This window comes from Apium graveolens, chromosome 5 (assembly GCF_009905375.1).
Source record: "Apium graveolens cultivar Ventura chromosome 5, ASM990537v1, whole genome shotgun sequence".
NCBI lineage: Eukaryota > Viridiplantae > Streptophyta > Magnoliopsida > Apiales > Apiaceae > Apium > Apium graveolens.
The window spans coordinates 102,501,365-102,525,725 of NC_133651.1; the positions used below are offsets into that span (position 1 = coordinate 102,501,365).

General features: G+C 36.4%; 2 protein-coding genes and 1 non-coding gene across 3 annotated transcripts; 2 read left to right on the plus strand and 1 right to left on the minus strand.

Moving 5' to 3' along the window:
• The first annotated feature begins 2,175 nt into the window (after window positions 1–2,175).
• LOC141661589 (cation/H(+) antiporter 3-like) lies at window positions 2,176–5,045 on the plus strand. Its single transcript, XM_074468595.1, has 3 exons — window positions 2,176–2,504; window positions 2,616–3,623; window positions 3,773–5,045. The coding sequence occupies exons 1-3, from the start codon at window positions 2,262–2,264 to the stop codon at window positions 4,901–4,903; spliced, it is 2,382 nt and encodes a 793-aa protein (XP_074324696.1). The 5' UTR covers window positions 2,176–2,261; the 3' UTR covers window positions 4,904–5,045.
• Window positions 5,046–5,560: 515 nt separating this feature from the next.
• LOC141724332 (protein IWS1 homolog 1) lies at window positions 5,561–9,513 on the minus strand. Its single transcript, XM_074526440.1, has 11 exons — window positions 9,360–9,513; window positions 8,772–9,231; window positions 8,203–8,322; window positions 7,843–8,063; window positions 7,621–7,750; window positions 7,446–7,508; window positions 7,283–7,360; window positions 6,945–7,036; window positions 6,751–6,816; window positions 6,446–6,599; window positions 5,561–6,002 (listed from the first exon to the last, which is right to left on the minus strand). Exons 1-11 carry the CDS (start codon window positions 9,377–9,379, stop codon window positions 5,904–5,906), a joined length of 1,503 nt encoding a protein of 500 aa, XP_074382541.1. The 5' UTR covers window positions 9,380–9,513; the 3' UTR covers window positions 5,561–5,903.
• Window positions 9,514–23,106: 13,593 nt separating this feature from the next.
• LOC141663161 (small nucleolar RNA R71) lies at window positions 23,107–23,213 on the plus strand. Its single transcript, XR_012551245.1, has one exon. It is a non-coding gene; the product is annotated as a small nucleolar RNA R71 (small nucleolar RNA).
• The last annotated feature ends 1,148 nt before the right edge of the window (window positions 23,214–24,361 follow it).

The window sequence follows — 24,361 nt, forward strand, 5'->3', positions numbered from 1 at the left end:
TATCTATGTTAATAAATTTTATAATTAATAAATAAAATTATATATATTACCTTTTCATTCACATATACTATCGTTTCTTGTATATATAAATATAAAATATTTATTACACATGTTTACCTTTTATTTGAGAAAATAATATTTTTAAAATTAAAATTATTTAAATAAATAAAATTAACAATATCGCAAAAAAGTTAAATAAATTATAATTTATTTCTATATAAAGTTATTTATTTTTATATATAATAAATATTTTTTAATAAATACTTAGAAACTTTCTTCTTTTTTTACACCTGGCCTCCAAAATTAATGAGTTACCTTATAATTTTTTTTGAAACTATTTTTTACAATGTGTTGTGAAGTAAAAGTGTGAAGGCTATATATTTATTGTATCTTAGTTTCACCGTTCTTTTAACTTTATTGATTTTCCTAATTTAAAATAAATTATTATCTTGGGTCAAAATAAGTAGATTATTATCTTAAATCATTTTATTATCATTTTTAATGTTTTTGTGTTAGTTAGAATTCTGAAATATTAATATGTTATAAACCTAAATTTGATATATAGTATTAGTTTTGCTAAATTAAAATGTAAGTTCTAATATATTGTTTTAAAAAATATTTTAATATTAGGTAGAATTCTAATCTTAATATGATCTTTTAACATCTAATTCTAATGAATATAATTTTAATAAAAACCAAATATACCGTAAATAAATAACTGTTTTAAAATGTAAAACAATTTCATTGCAAAGAAATTAAAACTAAATTGCTTAAAAAATACATGAATTAGACATTTTCTAACTGGATGACCAATTGCTAAAAAAAACTTTAAGATTTGCTTCCAATTTTCAAAAGCCGGCACGTTCCAAATTCAAGATTAAAAAAGGCGAATTTAACCCCCTTAATTTTGTTTATACATGTGTTTGATGAAAGATTCCAAAAGAGTTCTTAAATGATACCTGGTGTATTTTAATTTATAAACTCATATATATGCACCAAGAATCTCATATTAATATTAAGTGAATAATAAATAATATATTAACAATAAAGTTCTCATGTTTACTAGGTTGTTACACTTATTTCATGTCTCCTCCCAATATTTTATTGAAGATGTTACCTTCTGAAATTTTCTAGTTAATGAGAATTTCTATTTTCAAAAAAAATAATAAAGTATTCCTAAATAATTTTAACCTTTAGGACTCTAGCATTACTTTTTTTGTTTTTGACCATTTTTCTTTCAAGTAAGGATCAGAAAGTATTATCGAAGATGTTACCATATTTTCCTCCCCTCTTAATATGGGTCTACACGGATCCGGTTGGACGAGTTGGAAGAATTTAGCAACCTAACCCAATTAATTTGGGTTTTCAAAATTTCAACCCAACTCAAACTGTTTAAATTTGTAACCCAAACCAATTTGTATATTTCGGTTTGGTTCGGTTTGGATCGGTTTGATCGGTTTATTAAATATACAAAATTAATATAAAAAAGTATAATAAAACATAAAGTTTCAAAGTCTAAAACACTTAGAAATAGTTCAAAACAATATTACAATCCTCCATATTAAATAGTCTTAAGCATCTAATTTTTGACACCAAAAGGACTAATAATATTGCTTACGCTTTAAATATTAGAATGAATCATAAATGCAAAAACATAACACTAATCAAACATCTATTGTTGTTACGAAATAAAGTACGAACACGGAGGTTATAAGTTACATTTAGAGTTACAAATAAATGGATGTATGTAATAGGCCCAAACATAATTGTTGGATTAACTTATTAGCATGTACATATATTTTTTAATGGGTTGGATTGGATTGGTTTAAAATTATCGAAAACCATATCCAACCCAATTAAATCGGGTTGATATTTATTCAACCCAAATATGTATCGGGTTGAAAAAAATCGGTTTGGTTCGGCCGAAATAGGGTCGGTTCGGTTTGGATTGGTGGGGTTGGAAAAACTACACCCCTCCCTCTTAATATGTTACCATATTCTCCCTCTTCAACTATTTTTTTGGTGGTTTGCCCTTCCTAATTTTCCTGCTCATCATAGATTATTTCTGCTATCATTAACATGAATCTTGACATGCTCATAACAACTTGTTTCAATCTTCACCTTCTTGCTTTTTATTTTTATTTCAATGTTCATGTAACTTAAATTTCATTTGCATGCATGTGGTTAGAATCATAAACCTCTTGTTTTCAATCCAGTTATTAGTATGATATTGAGTTGGGCATGTACTTGATATATCAATCATGTCATCGCTGGACCATGCCGATTTTAGAAGTCAAGGAGAGAATGTCAGGCGATACGACCAAATGTGCAGCTATGATGTATCACTTAATTCACCTGGTCTTTTTGCTTTGGGATTTCAAGATTTTCTTACTTATATTTTACCGCGCCTTGAGTTACAGTTAGCACTAATGTTCAGCCTTACTCAAGCTCTCCATTTCTTGTTCAGGCGCTTCAATTTTCCTCGAAATTTTTCTGAAATCCTGGTATACATTCGAAATTTTGTCCTGTTTTTCCTAGTATGATGTTCATATATATATGTATGTTATTAAACGAATCTAAACATATTATCTTTAACAGCATATGCGTTAATGCAGACAGGAATTATACTAGGAAGAACACTGTTGGGACACATAGTGGGAATTGAGAAGCACCGAATATTGTTCCCGGAGGATGATGTTGTTCTTGAGACATTGACAAAATTGGGATTCATATTCTACATGTTTCTAGTTGGAGTGAAGATGGATCCAAACTTGGTTCCAAAAGCCGGAAAAAAGGGCTGGTCCATTGGCATTTCTGCTGCAGTATGCCCTTTAATTGTAAGCACCATCCTTTCGAGTCATAACATGTTGGAATATTACCTACCAATTTACAGAAGGCCTGCTATCAGAGCTATCGCCAGAACCATAGAAATATCCCCCTTCCCTGTCATTGTCGCACTTCTCATCGACCTAAAAATCATGAATTCAGAGCTGGGTCGCCTTGCCTTAGCTGCAGGGTTGGTATGTGATTTGCTTAATGTCATTCAAGTTCTAGGACAAACTACTTACAGATTATTTACTGCAGATTTTGGACTTCCTGTAATCCTTCTTACCCTTATTGAGAGTCTTCTTGTAACAATTGCTTCGGCCTTCAGTCACGTGTTATTCGTAAAAATTATCCAATTGACACCTGAAGGAAAGCCTGTCAAGAATTACTATATTTCCTTAATTTGTTGTGGTGTTCTTGTGAGCGCTATAGCTTGTGATAATGTTGGTCTGCAGTCTCATTTTGCCCCATTTGTGATCGGGTTGGCTGTGCCTTCTGGACCGCCTTTAGGTTCAGCGATTTCTGATATGATGGACACATTCATATCAGGCTTACTGGCACCATTCATTCTCACATATTGTGCAATCAAGATAGATTTAGCTGTGTTTTATGATTCGTCCTTCATACACTCGGTACTCTATATTGTTTCTGTTATTACTGCATCAAAATTAGTGGCTGTTTGTGGAGCAGCTGTGGCGGTCAAAGTGCCTATAAGAGATGCTGTTAATCTATCCATAATCATGGCTACACAAGGCATTGTCCAAGGCGCATTGTACGAAGGCATCTATAGACTTCAGGTACATTTAGTGTGAATTTAACATTTGCCCACACTTATAAGTGTCAAAACTATCTACTTTTGTGCTCTTAAACTTTTAAGTCACTTTTTATGTTGTGTTAGTTTTATGTGCCAAACAATCTCTGATATTACTAAATTTAATCCATGCAGACAATTGATAGGGAAAGCTTTACGGTGCTGATTCTATCAATATTTGCAATGGCATTAGTGGCACACCTTTCTGTGGGATTCCTCAACGATTATTCAAGAGCATACTCTGGCTATCAGAAAAGAAACATTCATCACACTCCATACAATGCTGAGCTACGTGTACTCGCTTGTGTTGACAGAGTAGACGATGCCATGGCTGCCATAAAACTCCTTGAGATTTCTAATCCTTGTAAAGAAAGTCCTCTAGCAATCTACGCCCTCCACCTCGTGGAACTCGTGGGACGAGCCACACCAGTCTTAATCAACCACGGTTTAGGCCAAAAGAATGCAACTACCAACTCACCCTCGCGTCAACTCATAGGTCTTTTCGAAAAGTTTGGAGCACAGAGCATTGGAGTTGCCAATGTTCAAGTGTTCACAGCAATGTCATTGCCTATATTCATGCACCATGACATTTGTTCCCTCGCATTTGACAAGTTAGTGTCACTAATCATACTTCCATTCCATCGAAAATGGAATCAACAAGGCAAAGTTATATATGATAGTAGTGTACAGAGAACAATAAACAGACAAGTACTAGAAATGGCTCCATGTTCAGTAGGCCTTCTTATAGATCGTCGCAAAATCCGACCTCAACAAGCATCATTGGACGATGAAAAAGATTCTTTATTTCATATTGGTGTCATTTTTCTAGGCGGTGCAGATGACCGTGAAGCAGTAGCCTATGCAAAAAGAATAATGGTAAAAGCACTAGGCTCCTGCCTAACAGTAGTTCGAATAGTTGCAGCAAATGCAGTACAAGAGAATCAATGGGACACAATTCTTGACACGGAAACATTAAGGGACATAAAGATGCAAGGAGCAAACCAGAATAATATACAATATAGAGAGGTGAAATCGAAAGACGGACCAGACACAGCATTGATAATAAACACAATGGTGGAGGAAGGTGAGTTTGATCTGTTAATGGTGGGGCGGAGGCAAAGTGAGACTTCACCCTTATTGACGGGGTTATCGGAGTGGAGCGACCTGCCGGAGTTAGGATCGATAGGAGATATTTTGGCCTCTGCAGACATTACCAGACCAGTTTCAGTATTAGTGATGCAGCAGCAAACTGTAAGAACAAAGTGATATACTCCGTACAGGTAGTGTAACTTAGTGCAATGTGTTTTTGTTATGTCAAAAAAACATAATGCAGGGACCCTAGTCACCTCCTAAATTCTTTTGTAGAATTACTAATTCTTAATAGTGTTGTCCATGATTAAAAATGAAATGAATGTTAACAAGACAAAAAGTTGGCCTGGACAAATTTTTTTAAATAATTAATGAAATGATTGGCTGCTGCTCGTGTAAATTAATTATTTCATAACATTTATATGTACAGTTTGACGTGTGAAAACAGAGATTCTGGTTATTATTTGTTAAACGTGTTTTTAAAAGGAAATATCACACTGCAGAACATCAAAAACTATTTTTGTAATTTACAGAGAATCAGAAAATTGAGCACATTAGTAATTTACACAATGTTTAAGTAAACAATATCACATTTTAAGGCAGAAATATTAACATGATTAATACATTGCACAATATTTGATAACACGCATATGCAAGCTGCATATATCAGAACATTTTATTATACAATTTAGGCCCCTATGGGATCCAAAGTAACTGTATCTGAAAATGGAGGGGGGGGGGAGGTATAACTTGTTAAAATATAAGCTCACAATTCAACCTGACAAAAAAAGAGCTTACAATTCAAGGAAAATTAGTTAAAGAAGGAAGCAAAAATACTCAAACCCGCAAGGCCACACAACTAGCATAGCATTTTAATACAATTTAGGGAATCCAATGTAACTGTATTTGTAAGGGGAAAAAAAGGAGTTACAACTTATTAAATAAAAGCTTACAATTCAAGGAAATTGGTTTTCTTTTGTACTTTGACCATTTCCTACCCCTCATGTATAAATGGTAGTAGAGCTTGATCCCAGGAACTCTTGCCATGCCATGAAGCAGATAAATGACACAGCTGAATGATATGATACAACAGCACATTCACCCATTACTTTAATGGATTCTACATTCTATATGCAGAGGGATCTTCCAAACACCTTCGGGGATATTAAGTTCAGCCTCACAGGTACTTAACCATGCCCCGGCCTTCCACACTGAGTTTCGTAGCCTGGAGCTGCTTCTTTTTAGGGGCTTTTAGCTGTTGCAACTTCTTATTCATCTGAAAGATCCACAATATCAAGTTTAAAGATTAGAACCAATCGGGATCACATTTATGCAACAGGACCATATCAGAAACACAATCTAGGTATACGATCAGGAATGAAAATGGAATAATTAAAAAAAACAGGAAATTCAACTTTTTCTACAATAATTAAAATAAAAACAGTGTAAGACATCAATTTCCTTATATCATCTATTAATGTTCAGCTCAAACAATCAAGTGATGACTATTGCCTGGAAATAACGACAATAATTATCGTGGGGATTGGTCCCAAGAAAATTTAATCCCATAACCGCCCCAAATTTCCTGCTAGGTTTAAAAAAATAAGCATTCCTTATTCTACAAACAAGTAAACCATTCTTGAACCCACTAATTTCCTACGTAATCAATACTACTTGGTTGATTCTTCTAGCAAGTTTTCAAGATAGAAGTAGTGTTACCTTAAGGCGACGCTGATCTTGGACAGTTTGTTTAGCTCGGGCGCGAATCTCATCTGGATCAATTTTGGATTGGGGACGCACCATAAAATCCAGTGGCATGGCCTCAGGCCTCGAGGCATGCTGCCTAGAAGATGACTGGCTAGACTTTGATTCCCTGCATTTTCCATGAAACGGACATTTTAAACATACGACATAGACAGGGGCAAAATACTAGACTTTATAATCTGAGCAAATCGCTAGGCATAATTATTATCATCAGCATACAACAAACAAATCGAATTGTCTTATTTATGGCAATGACTTACTGTGAAAATTCAGCCAAATCAAAATCATCATCTCTTGATTGCATCCCACCAGCTTTATTTATTGGCCTGTCAAAAATTTAATTCATACGTCAATCAGAACCATTTATACATCAACAACATAGACCCATTATGTATGTTTTTACTACAGGACTACAATAAAATACTAGAGACACAAAATAGCATGAGATACATACTTCTTCCCTGATGGCCTTCGATAGTTTGCTCTCTCGTCATCAAAATTTCTCATATCCTCAAACCTTGTGCTCTTATTAAATATTGGTCGAGACTGCATCAAGAACATCCACATTTACACGAGTACAATGCATCTATCATAAAGCATAAATTCAAAGCAGATAAACATAAATTTGGGAGACTCATAACAAACAAGTTCAAATGAAAAAAAATGTTTATTAATCCAAGTTTCAGTTACTCCAAGATATGCAACAAAAGTCTGCTTCTCTTCCAGTACAAGAGTTCGGAGTTACGTGTCAGGGAGGAGAACGTATTACAATAGGGAGGGAAAGGAAATTACCCATTTATCAACTAAATCTTTGGCAATTTTCCTGTTTGCTGTGATCTCTTCATCAGATTTTGACAGAAACATGATAACCTGAACAGGAAAGAATGTGTTATTCACAAAATAGTTTTGATAATACACAAAAAAAAAAATTGTATTGGCCAATGGACAGACTTACTTTCCCGAGTCCACTCTTTTTCAACTGCTCCCTTCTATCAAACTGCTCTAAATCAATTGGAAACTGGAAGATAAACAAAAAATTTCTATGTTAACATTATCGATGAATGTAATTTAAGATTATTAATATTATCAATATGCAAGTGGAATTTGATGCAAAAAGCAAAGTGATATACATCGGTCAATATCTTCAATATTGCTGCACGGATATTAATATTGGGTAAGCTCCCATCTGGAAGAGGCTCAAGCCAATTCTTTAAAAGAGTTAGTACTCCATGATCTAAGAATTCTTGTTGTAGCTGTTTCCTGCACGACGACCAATCAAAAAGGGAATAGATAAGTATAGACAGCCAACACTATCAAGCAACAGAAGGTGCAAATATCATTAACGAACATACTTTGAAAGAACTTCTGTAAGAAGAGGGAGCTTCTTAAGCTTGTTTATGGCAGGTTTGGACAGCATGTTCAATTTGGCATCTTCTTCTGCGCATATTTCCAGCTCGGCCATGACTTTTTCAACTAGCAGTGAAATTTCAGCAGCACTTTTCTCGCTTTTCTTCTTTTTTTTGCCCATTTTGAAAAGATCCTTCATTTCATCATCCTCCTCACCCTCCTCTGCCTGCCAAAACCAATGCATGAAATATTTTGATATGGAACTGAACATTTCTAAAATTTACAGTATTCGCTTTATTGGTGAAAAGCTATGTAAAACATCATAGAAACTACAAACTTGACTATAGAAAGGGCTAAAATCCTACCTGAGGAGCATTGCCCGGAGAATGTGGTTCATTGTCACTGCCATAGCGGTCGGCAGGATCTACCCCAGTATCATCTATAAAGTTGTCATCGTCTGCCATCTTAACACCATCTTGATCATCCTACATAAAAAAATAGAACACCGGTAGTTCACATTTATCATTGCCAAAACATTATTGGTAACTTCATTAACATAGTCACTCTTCACAATTAAAAAACGAGAGAGAAATAAACTTATTAACATATACTTATATGAATAATTAGCTCTGAGAAACAAGTCCACAACAAATAACACAACCATCAAACAAGCAAAAGCACCAAAAGACAACTTTCCTCAATTTCAAGCCAAACAACACAAAAGTAACTCTCATAGAAACCGCCCCTTGAACCACCCCAAAATCCCATCATGAAAACAATCCTCCCGCACAATTATGCAAACTTGGAAAAACAAACTAATATCACACAAAAAAAAATCAACTAGGTCTGTCAAACATTCATAGCACCATAAAAGCAAGACCAATGGAAAACACATAAAGAAACATAAAAACGCAAACTTTGACGAAAAACAAACCTCAGAATCGCCCCCGGCAATTGTATCCCACATCTCCTTAACCTCGTTATCCCCATCATCATCATCTCTACCCCTCTTTTTAACCCTAAACTTGTCCCTCCTCTCTCCCCCACTCTTCTCTCTCCTCTCCATCTTCCCCTTCTTCTTATCCTTCCCTCCACTCTTCCTCACCGACTCGCTTCGAAACTCTCCATCCGACTCATCCCTCACATCATCCAAATCCTCATCCCCCAATCCAAAATCCGGCACCGCCACATCACCACCGCCGCCGCTTTTCTTAATCAACCGCTTCCGTGGCCTCGACTTGGAGTCCTCATCGTACACCGGCGTCGGCGAGCGATCTCGGCGGCGCCACTCGCCGTCGTCGTCATCGTCTAACTGATTCACAGGTTCCGGTTCTTGATCGGATTGGTACGCGTCGTCCATGTCCATCAATGGCTCTCCGTCTTCATCTCTATACCTGTAATTACAAAGAATTACACACAAACAATTACATACAATCAAAACCCTAGAATTTAAAAAAGTCAATTGAAAATCAAAATTAAAGTCAATTGAGATTGAAATCAAAAAGTGTGTGTATGAACTTACGGATCGTTATCGTAAGCCATGGATGTGTTTGCAGAATGAAAGATTGTGTTTTTACGCAGGCGTGCGGGTTGTGTGTGTGTATATTACATATGAATGTAATGTGTATGTAATATACGATGGGAGAGGAGTTGATGTGTTGATGATAGCTGTGTGTTAGATATACTTATTATTTATGTCAGAGTTCAAAGCAAGGGATTAGTGTGGGGTCCACTATTAGATTTTACTATTTTATTTGTGAGATTAAAGGTTTTAATATTTTCTTTTGAATATTGTTGAATTTATAAGAAATCATAGGTCTATTTGGATTATGAAACCGACAGCATTTATGGTTAAAATGCCCATTTTCTATTTTTTTGGAGGTTTTCTTTTCTCCTAGGGATGTTTATGCTTTAAACAAGTAGGACAATATATAATATTATTCTTTTAAAAAAACTTAATAAAATTATTATTAAATGTGATCATATTTAATTTTATTTGAGCCATAATAAAAATAAATATTTTAACCCTAAATTGCATACAAAAATGAATTGAAATGTAAAATTATAAGGGGGCGTGTGTACTAAGGAAATAGAATAATATAAAAATAGGATATGACCATAAAATAAAGGATGTATGGTTGTGATTCGAAAATAGAATGAAAAATTATGTAATCATTTGTGTATTTTATTTTTATGGCATTACACAATCGAAAAAATCAAATATATTTATAATAATATAAATTATTTACATGTTAATTTATTTTTTATAATTTAAGATATAAATTACAAATAGATGTTTTTCTTGAAGTTTATCTATATCCAAGTAAGGGGTGGCCTACATCTGTTCTCAAACCAAGAAATGCAAGATCTTCAATGTTCCTAAAAACTGTGTTAGAGGAAACATGAAGCTGATTATGACACTTCAATCTAATCTGAAACACAAAAAGATGAAGAAATGATCAGAATCCTTGAAAGATACCTTGTGAATGCTGACACCATGTTGCCAACCTCACAATACAATTTAAAAGATGACAAGGATGATAATGAGCAGAAGCATGATGAGCAAAAACCTTCTGGCTCAAATCCAAGTAAACCTTCTGGCTCAAATCCAATTCAATCTTCAAGAGCAACTGACAGCAATGACAGGAAGCAAGATGAGAAGAAAGGTGATGACAAGAAGAAGGAAGATGAAAGAAAAAGGAAGAAGAAGGAAAATGAAAAAAAAAGGAAGAAGAAGGAAGATGGCTCTGGACCACAACAACAAACCCTAAAAATCCAAATTAACCAAGCTCAAATCTCTAAGCCAACAAACTCAATTACCAAATCACCTCAAACCTCAAAGCCTAAATTCTTGTACAAACAAACTGCTAACACCTTTCTGAAAATACCAATCACCTCAAGTCAAAAATTTCTCAAGAAAATCTCAAGCCTACCTTCCGTTAAGCCATCAACCAAAATTCACTACAAGTCTGTTGGGAGAAAATGCAAGTTACTGAGAGGGCCATCTGGAACAGCTTTAAATCAAAGTGATTTTCTACCTCTAAACTGGTGCATCTCAGATGAAGACTACTTTCAACAATTAGCTGAAAAAATGGTCAGAGTTTGGGTGGTAACACTAAGGAAAGTAAGAATCTACTATCAGGATGGATTCTTCACATTTCTTGGCTGCAACTTAATGGACACTTTTTCACCCACAGAGATCTAAAGAGTGATAAACTTACTGAAGGATACGGATACTGCAACTAAGGCATGGAGATCTGTTTTGGCTGAATGGTTGGTAGAAAGGGAAGAAAGAAGAGCAAGAAACAAGGCTGAAAGTGAGGAGAGGAAGAGAAAGTATGATGAGGACAAAGAAATGTACATTCAAAAATCTGAAGATCTCAAGGCTAAAGGGATGAGCAGAGTTACTAAAGATGGACAATTTCTAAATGTCAAAGCTGGCGGATTCTCAAGGTTTATGATTGATTTATTGAATGGTTACTCATTACATGACAAACTCGAACTTGTAGAAGATTTAAGAGGGACACCAATCATAGAGAAACTGGAAATTCTTATACACTTGAAGGACCTCATTAGAGAAGAAACGGGAGATGAGACTTTTGTCTGATATATGTATCTGTCAAACTCAAGAAATCACCTAATGTATAAATGTTGTTTTTCTGTCAATTTTTATGTAAAGATTTATTGTTCATTGTAGCTTGGTGTTAGTCTTGTTAACAAGCATGAATTTGTGATAAGCAATCTTCTCACAAATTGGGGGAGATTGTTGTGCAAGACATGCCTATACTATAATAAGACTAAGTCAAATTGACAGCCCTAAGTAAGTTGTATGATAATCTAAGTTTGCTTTTTGTATTGTATCGCTTAAGTCTGTAAAAGTGTAAATAGACTAGACTGGAGTATTTTTCTGTAAACAGTCTCAAGCCTAAGAATAAACTCTGGAAGAAGATCATGAAGATCATGCCTCAGAGACAATGTGAAGAAACTTGGAGTTAAATAAATCTGTTTTGGGAAAAACATTCTAAGTCAAGAAATCTACAAGTCACAGATTAAAGCCTTATAGAAAAGTCATTCGAGAACTCCAGAATGACTTATCGAGAAGTCAAGAAAAGCTTATAGAAATGTCTTAGAGATGTCAAAAAGTCAAAATGAAGACATAAAGATTGGAGATATCGACAAATCAAATTAACATTAGAGATCTCAGAGATATTGATAAGTCAAAATATCACTAGAGATCTCTGAGATATCGACAAGTCATTTCTGCACTAGAGAACTCAGAGATATCGATAAGCCAAAATGAAGACATGAAGATTGGAGACCTCGACAAGCCTAATTCTCTTATAGAGAACTCAGAGACTTTGATAAGTCAAATCAACTATGGAGTAATAAGAGATCTCGATAAGTCATTATACCTATCGAGATGTCGAGTTCTCTATATAGCAAACTGGAGATCTCGATATAAAACTCAAAGTACAAAATGCAGACCAGTTAAATATCCAAGATTATCAATCAACAAACAAATCAATCAATGATTTGAAAAGTCTATAAAAGCAGCTTGAAGAGTGCAAGATCAAAGTCCAAAATTAACTGACAAAGTAAATTCGCAGACATGCATGATTTGCAAAGATATACTAAGCCAGAAATAGAAAGCTTTAGTTAACTTAAAGTAGAGCTTAGTACATGATATTGCATGCTGTGTAAAACTGGTGTTTAATGTTCTATAAAATAAACACTGGATGCTTTGTTTTAGTTGTAACAAAATAGATCTAGAAAATCTAGTAACTCTCAAGAGAGAAGTTGAGTTCTTTATCAACAAAGAACCCAGAAATTTATAGCAAGACATACTTGATTTTAATATAAAATTAAGTGAGTTTTGAAAGATAGTGTGTTCATGTGCATGTTTTATTATTCTTATTAAAACATATTATCTCTACAGTTAGATTACTTTGTTCACCATCCATAACAGTTCAAAAAGCTTAAAAATAATCCAAAACACATTCACCCCCCCCTCTATGTTGTATTCATAACTAACAATTATGTTATGAACCTTGTTGTGCAAGACATGCCCGTACTTTAACAAGACTAAGTCAAATTGACAACCCTAAGTAAGTTGTATTGTAATCTTAATTTGTATTTTGTACTTGAACCATTTAAAGTCTGTAAAAATGTCAAAGAGCAGACTGAAGTCTTTTTCTTTTAAACAGTATCAAGCCTAAGAATTCTATCAGGAAGAAGATCAAGAAGATCATGCCTTAAAAGAATTATAAAGAAGCTTGGAGTTGAATAAATCTGTTTTGGGACAAATGTTTCAAGTCAAGATCTCTACAAGTCACGGATTTAGTGTTATAGAGAAGTCATTCGAGAACTCCAAAATGACTTATAGAGAACTCAGGAAAGCAACTAGAGAACTCAGAGATATCGACAAGCCAAATTGAAGATATGAAGATTGGAGATATCGACAAGTCATTCCTTCACTAAAGAACTCAGAGTTATCGACAAGTCAACATTCATTAGAGAACTCTGAGTTATCGATAAGTCAAATTCCACTAGAGAACTCAGAGATATCGATAAGTCAAAATTTACTAGAGAACTCTGAGTTATCGACAAGTAAAATTTGACTAGAGAACTCTGAGTTATCGATAAGTCAATAAGCCACTAGAGAACTCAGAGATATCGATAAGTCAAAGTGAAGATATGAAGACTAGAGATCTCGACAAGCCAAATTCTCTTATAGAGAACTCAGAGACCTCTACAAGTCAAAGTTACAATGGATTATTATAGATCTCGATAAGCCAATATACTTATCGAGATGTCAAGTTCTCTATAGACCAAACTGGAGATCTCGAGGTAAAATCTCAAAGTATAAAATTGTAGACCAGTTCAATATCCAAGATTTATAATCAACAAATAATCCAACCAGTTGGATTGACAAGTCTACAAAAAACAGTTTGAAGAGTATGTAAGATCGAGGGTGAAGATTAACTGACAAAGGAAGATCAAAGTTAACACAATATGCAAAGATATGTTAAGCCAGAAATGGAAGATATACTATTCCTTAAATGGAAATGACAAGTGACGGTTTACTAAAGCTAATAGCATGTCTTATTATATATTGTACAAACCAACAGTTAAATAAATTATAAAGTTAACACTGGTCCTTTGTTAGAAGTAACAATTTAGATCAGGAACTCTTGTATTCTCTCAATAAAGAAGCTAAGCTCTTTATCAACAAAGAACCTAGAAATTTTGTAGCAAAACATTCTTAATTTTAATATAAAATTAAGTGAGTTTTGAAAGATCTGTGTTCTTTATTATTACATGTTTAATTTCTGTATGAACGCATTCGCTACAATATTTGATTCACTTTGTTCACAACCACAAACAGTTCAAGAAAAGCATAAAAATACAAAAACACATTCACACCCCCCCCCCCTCTGTGTGTAATTCATCACCTAACAAGTGATATCAGAGCAAAATCTGAAAGTAAATAGATTCAAGATCTTGGAAGAATGAATACATAGAAAATTAGTTACATCAAAATTCCTACCTTTGACAAAGCTAACTACATTCTTTGTAAAAAGAAAATGTTGTTGTCTATCAGGATGGCCAATCCACTCTATATTAAGATTCTCAAAAATGGGCCCTTTGTTAGTCGCTAAACACGCGCTAATAATCCACACAGGTATACGTGTTCGAAAGTATTATAGAATTATTTCTAGTTCGTTCCCACAGAGACTGGTTTAGGTTAACTTTGTGATTTATGCACTTATGCAACAATGATATGGCTATTATTCAATGTTAAGATGAATAACAAATTGGGTTTTGATTATACTACGATTAACTATTGAGAATTATGCTAGAGAACATTAACTAAGAGATTAAAAGAATTGAATAATATAGAACACAAACATGGGATTCTAACTTCATTAAATACTTCATTCAATAGCCTTTTCATTCTTAACCTTAGCATGTAATGGTGATGACACTTATCAGATAACACGAAACTGATAAACGCCAACTTTTATTGCACGAATACCATACTACAAAACATCCATAAAAGAGATAGAAGCTGAATAGACACCAATTATATTGAGACCCTATATGTTTATAGAATTTGACAACATAACGGTTTAATACACAAGTTATCTATCATGATTACATAGGGCAGGTAAGATGGTTAAAATTACTACGCATCATGCATACCAATAACACATGAACCTATGCTAGCATGGCAAGTTCTAAATCCTTAAATTCACTTTCGCTTCATTAAAGATTAACGTGCTATCTTATAAGTTCGCGACGCTCATAAGACGAATAAGGACAACCAATACTAGGTTATCATACAATCACCACACACTAAGGCATCGAAACAAATTAACTAAAGAAATCCATAAATAAATCCACTAGAACCCCACGATAACGATTAGCCCATAATCGGACTCATCATCAACGTGGGTTCCGATGAAAGCATGGTAAAATAAACGTAGTCTTTATAAAATAAATAATAAACAAAGTACGTAATCCAGAGTATTAGGTTCAACAAAACAAGAAACGAGCATCCAAGATTACAACTTAGAACAAAGATTCACAAGAATAAACTAGATCATCTTCGCCTTCGTTGAATTGTGCTATAGGTCTTTTTGTCTTCTTCTCCTTAAGCTCCGTCAAGAAAAACGTCTTTTTGTTGTCTTTAAATAGCATCCCAATTAATCCAAAAGCCCAGAAAAATAGTCTTCTAATTGAAACAGGAATCTGGAATCCCGAACTGGCGCGGGCGCGCGCTTCACCAGCGCGGGCGCGCTGACATTCTGCTTCTCTGGCGCGGCCGTGCGCTAGCACAGTACGGGCGCGCCGGTCTTCTGGAAAAACTGAAATTGCCTTCTTTTCTTGCTCCAATGAGATGGTCTTCATGAGCCTTTATTCCTTGGACACCATCCTAACACCATATTAGCATCAAATCAACGCTAATTCACCTGAATTCCTGATTAATGCCTGAAATGCAAAAACACTAGAAAACATATTAAAACACCAATAACTTGAGTACAAATACACTGATTCAGAGCTTTATGGAGCATTATAAAGTGTCATAAATTCCACTCAGCGTACCCCCAAACTTGAATCGATGCTTGTCCTCAAGCATAAACAGACTCAAAGAACAAAAAAATAAAAATACATAAATGCAAACTATATGAATGCAACGATCCTCATAGAATAACTAAACCAATCAATAAGCGACATCTCAACAAATGCAATTATTCGCATAAAGATCAATCAAACCCCACAAATCAACTTACAAACCAGAGACGTGCGTGTGTGCAAATGCTTACAGATATACCATCGCAACTAGATCAATAATCATGACTCACTACTCATCAAAGCAATCGCAAGGTTATAGATAAAATAAAAGCTAGACTAAAAATAACTTATAACACTTCAATTCTTATATTGGAGTTTTATATGGATTCATGCTTTTATGCATAACACATGAATAACACAAATATGCTTATTTGACCGTGCAATGAGTGAAATCCACAAAAGACTTTTACAATAGTACTCATGTAGCGAACGTTAGGTTAGCGGATCCCGGACTATAAAAGCCTTAGGTTACTAGGCACAAAGTCCCCTAAGAACTTAATAACTCGAGTACTAAAGAGCCCACTCGTGATCAATTATACATAACACTTATGTATTTTATTTTTTTTCTCTTTTTTCACAAATTTCTGAACGAGTGCGTTTCGCTCCATCTCGCTCAACCCTAGACTACTCATATAAAATGAGCTGGCTACTAGCCATTTGACACCTAGCCACAACAACTAGCAATAAAATCAAATTTTCTCTAATTTTTGAATATCCATGTTACTTTATTATTAAGAGAATATCCTAAATTCTAAATATAAATAAGCGATTAAACCTTGACAAATAAATAAACCATGACCATGATCTAATCCTCAATCAACCTATAAGACTTAGTGAAATACAATTGTCTCTAGCATGCAAGTCAATTCGATAAGACTTAACATCACTAAATACGACATCACTACACTAGCATCAATATCACAAATCAATCGGAAAAATCTTCTAAGGGATCATGTTACAATGCAAATACATGAAACTATATGAACAAACTATCATAAAAAAACTACAAAAACAAAAAAAAGCTACTACATGGCAAATATGCAACTATATGCACTAACTATCATGAATACGTAAACTACATGCGACTCACACAAAATATATTCCTTCAACTACTTCCCCCAAACTTAAAATTTTCACTGTCCTCAGTGAAGGTAATAGTAAGGAATCATGCATACCTACTCAGAATCAGGATCCTCACCCCCAATGGGTGGAGTGTCAGGTGTGTCTGGAGGTGGGTACACGGAGTCCTCACCAAATACTGGCCACTGTATGTCAACACATGTAGCTCTGAAAGCAGTCCCCAATGCCTAGGTGAGATCATGAGCAAACCGACTATGGATGTCATGCATCGCATCCATCCTCCGCGCTAAACACCTATACTGCATCGAACTCAAACCAACTTCAACATCTGCTCCTGCTTCCTCCTGCTCCTGCTGCTGCGATGTCAAAGGACCGTCCTCTCCCAACTCAGCTCTCCAAGCTGCCTTGCTCGCCTGCGCCGTGCCACCAGCATATGCCTGAGGAGCTGGCTTTCCACCTGGAAGATGGTCATAAGAATATCCTAGCCCCTTAGGATCGGGCTCCCACCATACCACTATGTCATGTTCAGCAGCGTCGAACTATCAATCGGAGCACTGATAATCTGGAGCTGCTCATGTGCAGGTCAATGAACACCAACTGCCACACACAACTTCGTCACAACGGACGCATAGGGTATAGAACCCGTAGTATTCCCTCGCAAAAATCTCAGAATCCCTTGGTGAATAACCATACAAAGGTCCACATATTCACCCTACAGAATACCCCACAATAAACATACACGCTCCACAGTAACATCATGCACGTGAGAAGATGGCATGATGTTAGCACAAATAAATGAATTCCATGCACGTGCAAACATGTTCATGCATGAAGCAGGGAACGTGGAATAATCAGTTGTGCCCCTATTGAACTTCCAGTGAGTCTCAGGCACATATAGAGTAGCAACTATCAGATCCAAATCAAACTCATCTGGAGTCTTCTCGTTCCAAATATCCTGACCGGGATTCCTCGCGGGCTGCTCAATCACCCTCCTTATCGCCTCAGCACTGTACTCCACCTTCACATTAGCATAAAACTCACGAACTACACTCATGGGTACAGCAGTGGATGCCTCACAAAAAATAACCCAGCCCATCTCCAAAATCATCTCCCACAACTTACCATCTTTCCCCGATGCCAGAAAACCCCGCTCCTTGGCTATAGGCTTTGAGAGAAGCCTCGTATACTCCGCTTCAGCCTCGGGAGTTGAAAACCTTGGCCTCACGCCACCTACACTCGAAAAATCAGTGGTGATGCTGCTTACTTGAGTTCGCTGTCTTTTGGGTGCCATTGGGATTGAATAAGAGAGAATAAAATATAAGTATTTGAGAGTGAATTGTGTTTGAGAATTTGAGAAGTGATGGAAACGTTTGTGTATAAGTGTGTGTATATATAGGAGGTTGGGAGAGAATTAGATATGGAATAGAAATGGGAATTGATTATGGGATTAGTGGGAATAATGGGTTTGATTTGGAGAGGGAAATTTGGGGTGTGGAAGAGAAATAATTGGGTAGAATTTGATTTTTTAGTAAAGTCCCCGATTTTCTCTTCTTATTCTGATTTTTTTATTTTTTTTGGACTCAGGGGGTAGCGCGGTCGCGCCGTGCGTCTGACTTTTCAGCGCGGCCGCCCCACCAGGCAGCGCAGGTGCTCTGCTTCTGGAAAAGTGGCGTGGCTGCCCCGCTATGTACTACAAACTTGGGTTGCCTCCCAAGAAGCGCTTGCTTTACGTCGTTAGCTTGACGTGGAATGCGAGATCAAACGGACAATAAAACGGCACTAACCACCCCGTGGTTTGCCGTGTCACCATAGTAATGCTTCAACCTAGAACCATTTACCTTAAATGCTTGGCCTGGATCATTCTCAAAAATCTCCACAGCTCCACCATGTGGAAACACAGTTTTGATTATGAAAGGCCCTCACCATCTTGACTTTAATTTTTCAGGAAAAAGACGGAGACGAGAGTTAAATAATAAAACTTGTTGTCCCGGCACAAATGATTTGAGCACTAGACCCCTATTGTTCCACCTCTTGACTTTCTCCTTATACATTTTGTTGTTTTCATATGCTTGAAGTTGAAACTCGTCGAGTTCATTTAATTGAAGCATCATCTTCTTCCCTACTGCATCCAAATCAAGATTCAACTTCTTCCAAGATATATTATTTGCTACAAGATGAGACAAATGGTCTCATAAAGTCAATTCCCCAAACATAGAAGACTTCAACCTCGAGAAGCACATTAAGAGGCATCTCATCCCTTTTGGACATATTACCCACACGTTGACATCTATCACATTTCAAAACAAACTGATAAGCATCTTTAAAAAGAGTCGGCCAAAAGAAACATGCTTGAAAAGTATGAGCTGCTGTCTTTTCTCCACCATAATGTCCTCCATAAGCCATTGAGTGGCAATCACGCAAGATCCCCCCCGTTTCGCTATAAGGAATACATCTCTTGATGATTTAGTCAGCTCCTTATCGAAAAAGAAACAGTTCATCCCACATATACCACTTGACTTCATGAAGAAACTTCTTTCTTTGAGCGTACGACAAGTCGGGAGGCATGATATTACTCACAAGATAGTTCACGATGTCTGTAAACCACGGTTCTTGCTCTTGAAATCCAAATAGCTGCTCATCGGGAAAAGACTCATTTATTAATGTCTTATCCAGCGAAGTTGCACTTGGATCCTCTAAACGAGAAAGTTGATTATTAACTTGATTTTCAGTACCTTTTATGTCCTTGATCTCCAACTCAAATTCCTGAAGCAAAAGAACCCATCTAATCAATCTAGGCTTCGAGTCCTTCTTCGAGACGAGATATCGAATTGCAGCGTGATCAGTGAAAATTGTCACCTTCATCCCAAGCAGATAAGATCGAAACTTCTCAAAACCATAGACAATAGCCAAAAGTTCTTTCTCAGTAGTGGTGTAGTTCAGTTGAGCACCATTAAGAGTCTTACGCGCATAGTAGACTACATGAAATATGTTGTTCTTTCTTTGCCCAGGAACTGCTCCAACTGCATAATCACTTGCATCACACATCATTTCAAACGGTTCAGACCAATCAGGTGCAGTTATGACATGTGCCGTAATCAAACTCTTCTTTAGGATCTCAAACACAGAAATACACTCGTAATCAAACTTGAAAGGAACATATTTCTCTAGCAAATTACACAACGGCTTTAAAATCTTACAGAAGTCCTTGATGAAACACCTTAGAAGCCCGCATGACCAAGAAAACTGCGAATTCCCTTAACAAAAATTGGTGGAGAAAGTTTTTCGATAACCTCCACCTTGTCTTTCTCCATCTCAAGACCCTTACTAGAAACCTTGTGACCAAGAATGATGCTTTGGCGCACCATAAAATGACATTTCTCCCAATTGAGAACCAAATTGGTCTCAATGCACCTTTTTAACACTAACCCAAGATTATGCAAGTATTCATCATAAGAAGTTCCAAAAACTGAGAAGTCATCCATGAACACTTCTACATTATTACCAATCATATTAGAGAAGATAGCCATCATGCATCTCTGAAAAGTGGCAGGTGCACCACATAGCCCAAAAGAAACTCTCCGGAATGCAAAAGTACCAAATGGACATGTGAATATAGTCTTCTCCTGATCTTCTGGAGCGATTCAAATCTGATTATATCCCGAATAGCCATCCAGAAGACAGTAGTAATCATGCCCAGCCAATCTATCAAGCATCTGGTCAATGAAAGGAAGAGGGAAGTGATCCTTCCTTGTGGCCTTGTTCAGCTTTCTATAATCCATACAAACTCTCCATCCCGTGACTGTTCGTGTAGGAATAAGCTCATTCTTCTCATTACCAATGACTGTGATACCATTTTTCTTTGGAACACACTGAACTGGGCTCACCCATGAACTATCAGAAATAGGATAGATGATCCTTGTATCTAGTCACTTGAGGATTTCCTTGTTCACAACCTCTTTCATGATCAGATTTAGCCTTCTCTGTTGCTCAATGGTAGGCTTGATTCCTTCCTCTAATAGAATTTTGTGCATGCAATAAGAAGGGATGATTCCCTTGATATCTGCTATAGTCCAACCAATTGCTGATTTGAATTCTCTAAGAATTCTCAAAAGCTTATCCTCGTCGCTACCTAAAAGGTCATATGCAATAATAACAAGCAAAGTAGATGCATCACCTAAAAACACATACCTCAAATGTTAAGGTAAAGGCTTAAGCTCGAGAGTAGGAGCTTCATCAATAGATGGCTTGAGGCACTTTGGAGAACTTTTCAGCTCCTCCAACCCAAGAGATTCAAAAGGCAAATCCATCTTTCGCTTCCAGGGAGAAGCATACAAATATTGCAAGTGCTCATCCCATTCGTCGTCTTCACTACCGGAATTCCCTAACAAGGCATTTTCTAAGGCATCAGAGCTTAACAATTGATCAAGTCTGAAGTAACCATAGAATCGACCATCTCCGCCTTGAAACACTCCTAATTTTTCATAGGGAACTTCATCGCATTGAATACATTAAAAGTTACATACTGATCCAACACTCGCATGGTGAGCTCACCCTTCTACACATCTATCAAGGTTCATCCAGCAGCCAAGAACGGTCTTCCCAAGATTATGGGAATCTTCTTATCCTCCTCGAAATCAAGAATTACAAAATCAGCAGGAAAGATGAGTTTATCTACCTTGACCAAGACATCATCCACAATACCGCGCGGATATGTAATAGAACAGTCGGCCAACTGCAAGGTCATATAAGTAGGCTTGGGATCGAGTAAGTCCAACTTCTTGAAGATTGACAAAGGCATCAGATTGATGCTAGCTCCCAAGTCACATAAGCATTTGTTAAATGACACCTTTCCAATGGTGCATGGAATAGTGAAGCTTCCAGGATCTTTAAGCTTCGGAGGCAACTTCTGTTATAGCACAGCACTACATTCCTTCGTGAGAGCAACGGTCTGTAAGTTATCAAGCTTCACCTTCTGAGAGAGAATACCTTTCATAAACTTTGCATGAGTAGGCATTTGTTCAAGAGTTTCAGCGAAAGGTATATTGATGTGAAGTTTCTTTAACACCTCCAGAAACTTCTCAAACTGCTTATCTAGCTTTTTCTTCTACGGCCTCTTAGGAAAAGGAGGTGGAGGATAGATCTGTTTCTCTCCAGTATTACCCTCAGAAGGAGTGTGCTCAACAGTAGTCTTCCTTAGTTCCATTTCTGCTTCCTTCTGTACTTCTTCTTCTTCAGCCTCAACTTCAGATTCTGAAGTTTTAACTTTTTCAGGATTTGTAACCTTACCAGACCTTAATGTAATTGCCTTAACATGCTCCTTAGCTTCCTTCTTTCCTGGTACTTTAGTATCGCTTGGAAGCGTGCCAGGTTGGCGATTCAGTAATGCATTAGCAATCTGCCCAATCTAATTCTCCAAGGTCTTGATAGAAATATCTTGGCTCTTACACATGAGCTTCAACTCCTCCAATTCAGATTTTTCATTAGCTTGCGGTAACTGCTGAAGTTGAAGTTGTTTTCTAGGGGCATATTGCGGTTGTTGAAAACCAGGAGGGTTATACTGTTTTGTTGTTTATGGCTGATAAGATTATTGCACCGCAATCTGATTGTTGCTCCTGCTAAAGTTAGGATGATTGCGGTTACTGGGATGATAAGTGGTTGAAGCTTGTTGCTGTGATCTCTGAAAGTTGCTCACAAATTGAGCTGATTCGCTAGAAATAGCACACTGCTCAGTTTCATATACCCCCGCATAAAGTTCACAAACACTAGTGATTTGATTAACTCGATAATTAGCCAAAGAGTCCACTTTCATCGTCAAAGCTTGAAGTTGAGCAGCTATAGCAGTAGCTATATCTACTTCCAGAATTCTTGCTACCTTACTTTACAACATTCTTTACATAGTATTCTGGTATTCATTAGCTGCCATGAGCTTAATCAACTCATAAGCTTCATTATAGCTTTTGGCCCATAAGGCTCCACCAGATGCTGTATCGAGCATAGGTCGAGACTGTGCACCTAAACCATTGTAGAAATTGTTTATAATCATCCAATCAGGCATGCCATGGTGTGGGCACTTCCTTAGCATATCCTTATATCGATCCCAAGCCTCACACGGAGATTCTCTAGTTTGTTGTGCAAACTGAGTAAGAGCATTCCTGATTGCAGCAGTCTTCGCCATAGGAAAGAATTTAGTGAGAAAATTTTGAGCAAGATCCTCCCATTTGGTGATAGACCCTGGTGGTAGAGAATGTAACCAGCACTTTTCTTTATCCCTCAGAGAGAATGGGAAGAGTCGCAGCTTGATCGCATCTTCAGTCACCCCATTGAACTTGAAAGTGTCGCAGATCTCGATGAAATCCCTGATGTGCATATTGGGGTCTTCTATACGAGAACCCCCAAACTGAACTGAGTTCTGTATCATCTGAATCGTGCTCTACTTGATTGCAAAAGTGTTAGTCGAGATGGCTGGTCTGATGATGCTCGACTGAATACCATTGATCTTAGGCTGAGAATAGTCCATAAGAGCCTTAGGAATTTTTGTTTGATTCCCATCACTACTAAAGCTGGTTCCTCAATTTTTTTTTCTTCTTCTTCTACTTTCTCTTTGTCCTCAAAAACTTCCCTTCGAATCACTATAGCTTCCTTCTCGGCTTGATCCAGAGTTCTCTTACGAGCCCGCGAACACGTATGCATACACGCTCGCTAGAGTACCTGAAACACGACAAGGAAAAGAGTAGGTAAGTAACAATGTCCGAGTCAATAAACTTTAACGATCACTGATGACAAATACATAAACTAAAAGTTAACACCGTGTCCCCGGCAGTGGCGCCAAAAACTTGTTAGTCGCTAAACACGCACTAATAATCCACGCAAGTATACGCGTTCGTAAGTAATATAGAATTATTTCTAGTTCATTCCCACAGAGACTGATGTAGGTTAACTTTGTGATATATGCACTTATGCAACAATGATATGGCTATTATTCAATGCTAAGATGAATAACAAATTGGGTTTTGATTATACTACGATTAACTATTGAGAATTATGCTAGAGAACATTAACTTAGAGATTAAAAGAATTGAATAATATATAACACAAACATGGTATTCTAACTTCATTAAATACTTCATTCAATACTCAATAGCCTTTTTGTTCTTAACCTTAGCATGTAATGGTGATGACACTAATAAGATAACACGAAACTGATAAACGCCAACTTTCGTTGCACGAATACCATACTATCAGACATCCACAAAAGAGATAGAAGCTGAATAGACAACAATTATATTGAGACCCTATATGTCTATAAAA

Excerpts from the sequence above, each read along its gene's own strand:
- LOC141661589 (XM_074468595.1), top strand. The coding sequence starts at position 2,262 with ATGTCATCGCTGGACCATGCCGATTTTAGAAGTCAAGGAGAGAATGTC. Across the intron at positions 2,505-2,615 it reads GAAATTTTTCTGAAATCCTG|ACAGGAATTATACTAGGAAG; the intron begins GTATACATTCGA and ends GCGTTAATGCAG. Across the intron at positions 3,624-3,772 it reads AAGGCATCTATAGACTTCAG|ACAATTGATAGGGAAAGCTT; the intron begins GTACATTTAGTG and ends TAATCCATGCAG.
- LOC141724332 (XM_074526440.1), bottom strand. The coding sequence starts at position 9,379 with ATGGCTTACGATAACGATCC. Across the intron at positions 7,361-7,445 it reads AAAAGAGTGGACTCGGGAAA|GTTATCATGTTTCTGTCAAA; the intron begins GTAAGTCTGTCC and ends TTTCCTGTTCAG. Across the intron at positions 6,817-6,944 it reads CGAAGGCCATCAGGGAAGAA|GCCAATAAATAAAGCTGGTG; the intron begins GTATGTATCTCA and ends AATTTTTGACAG.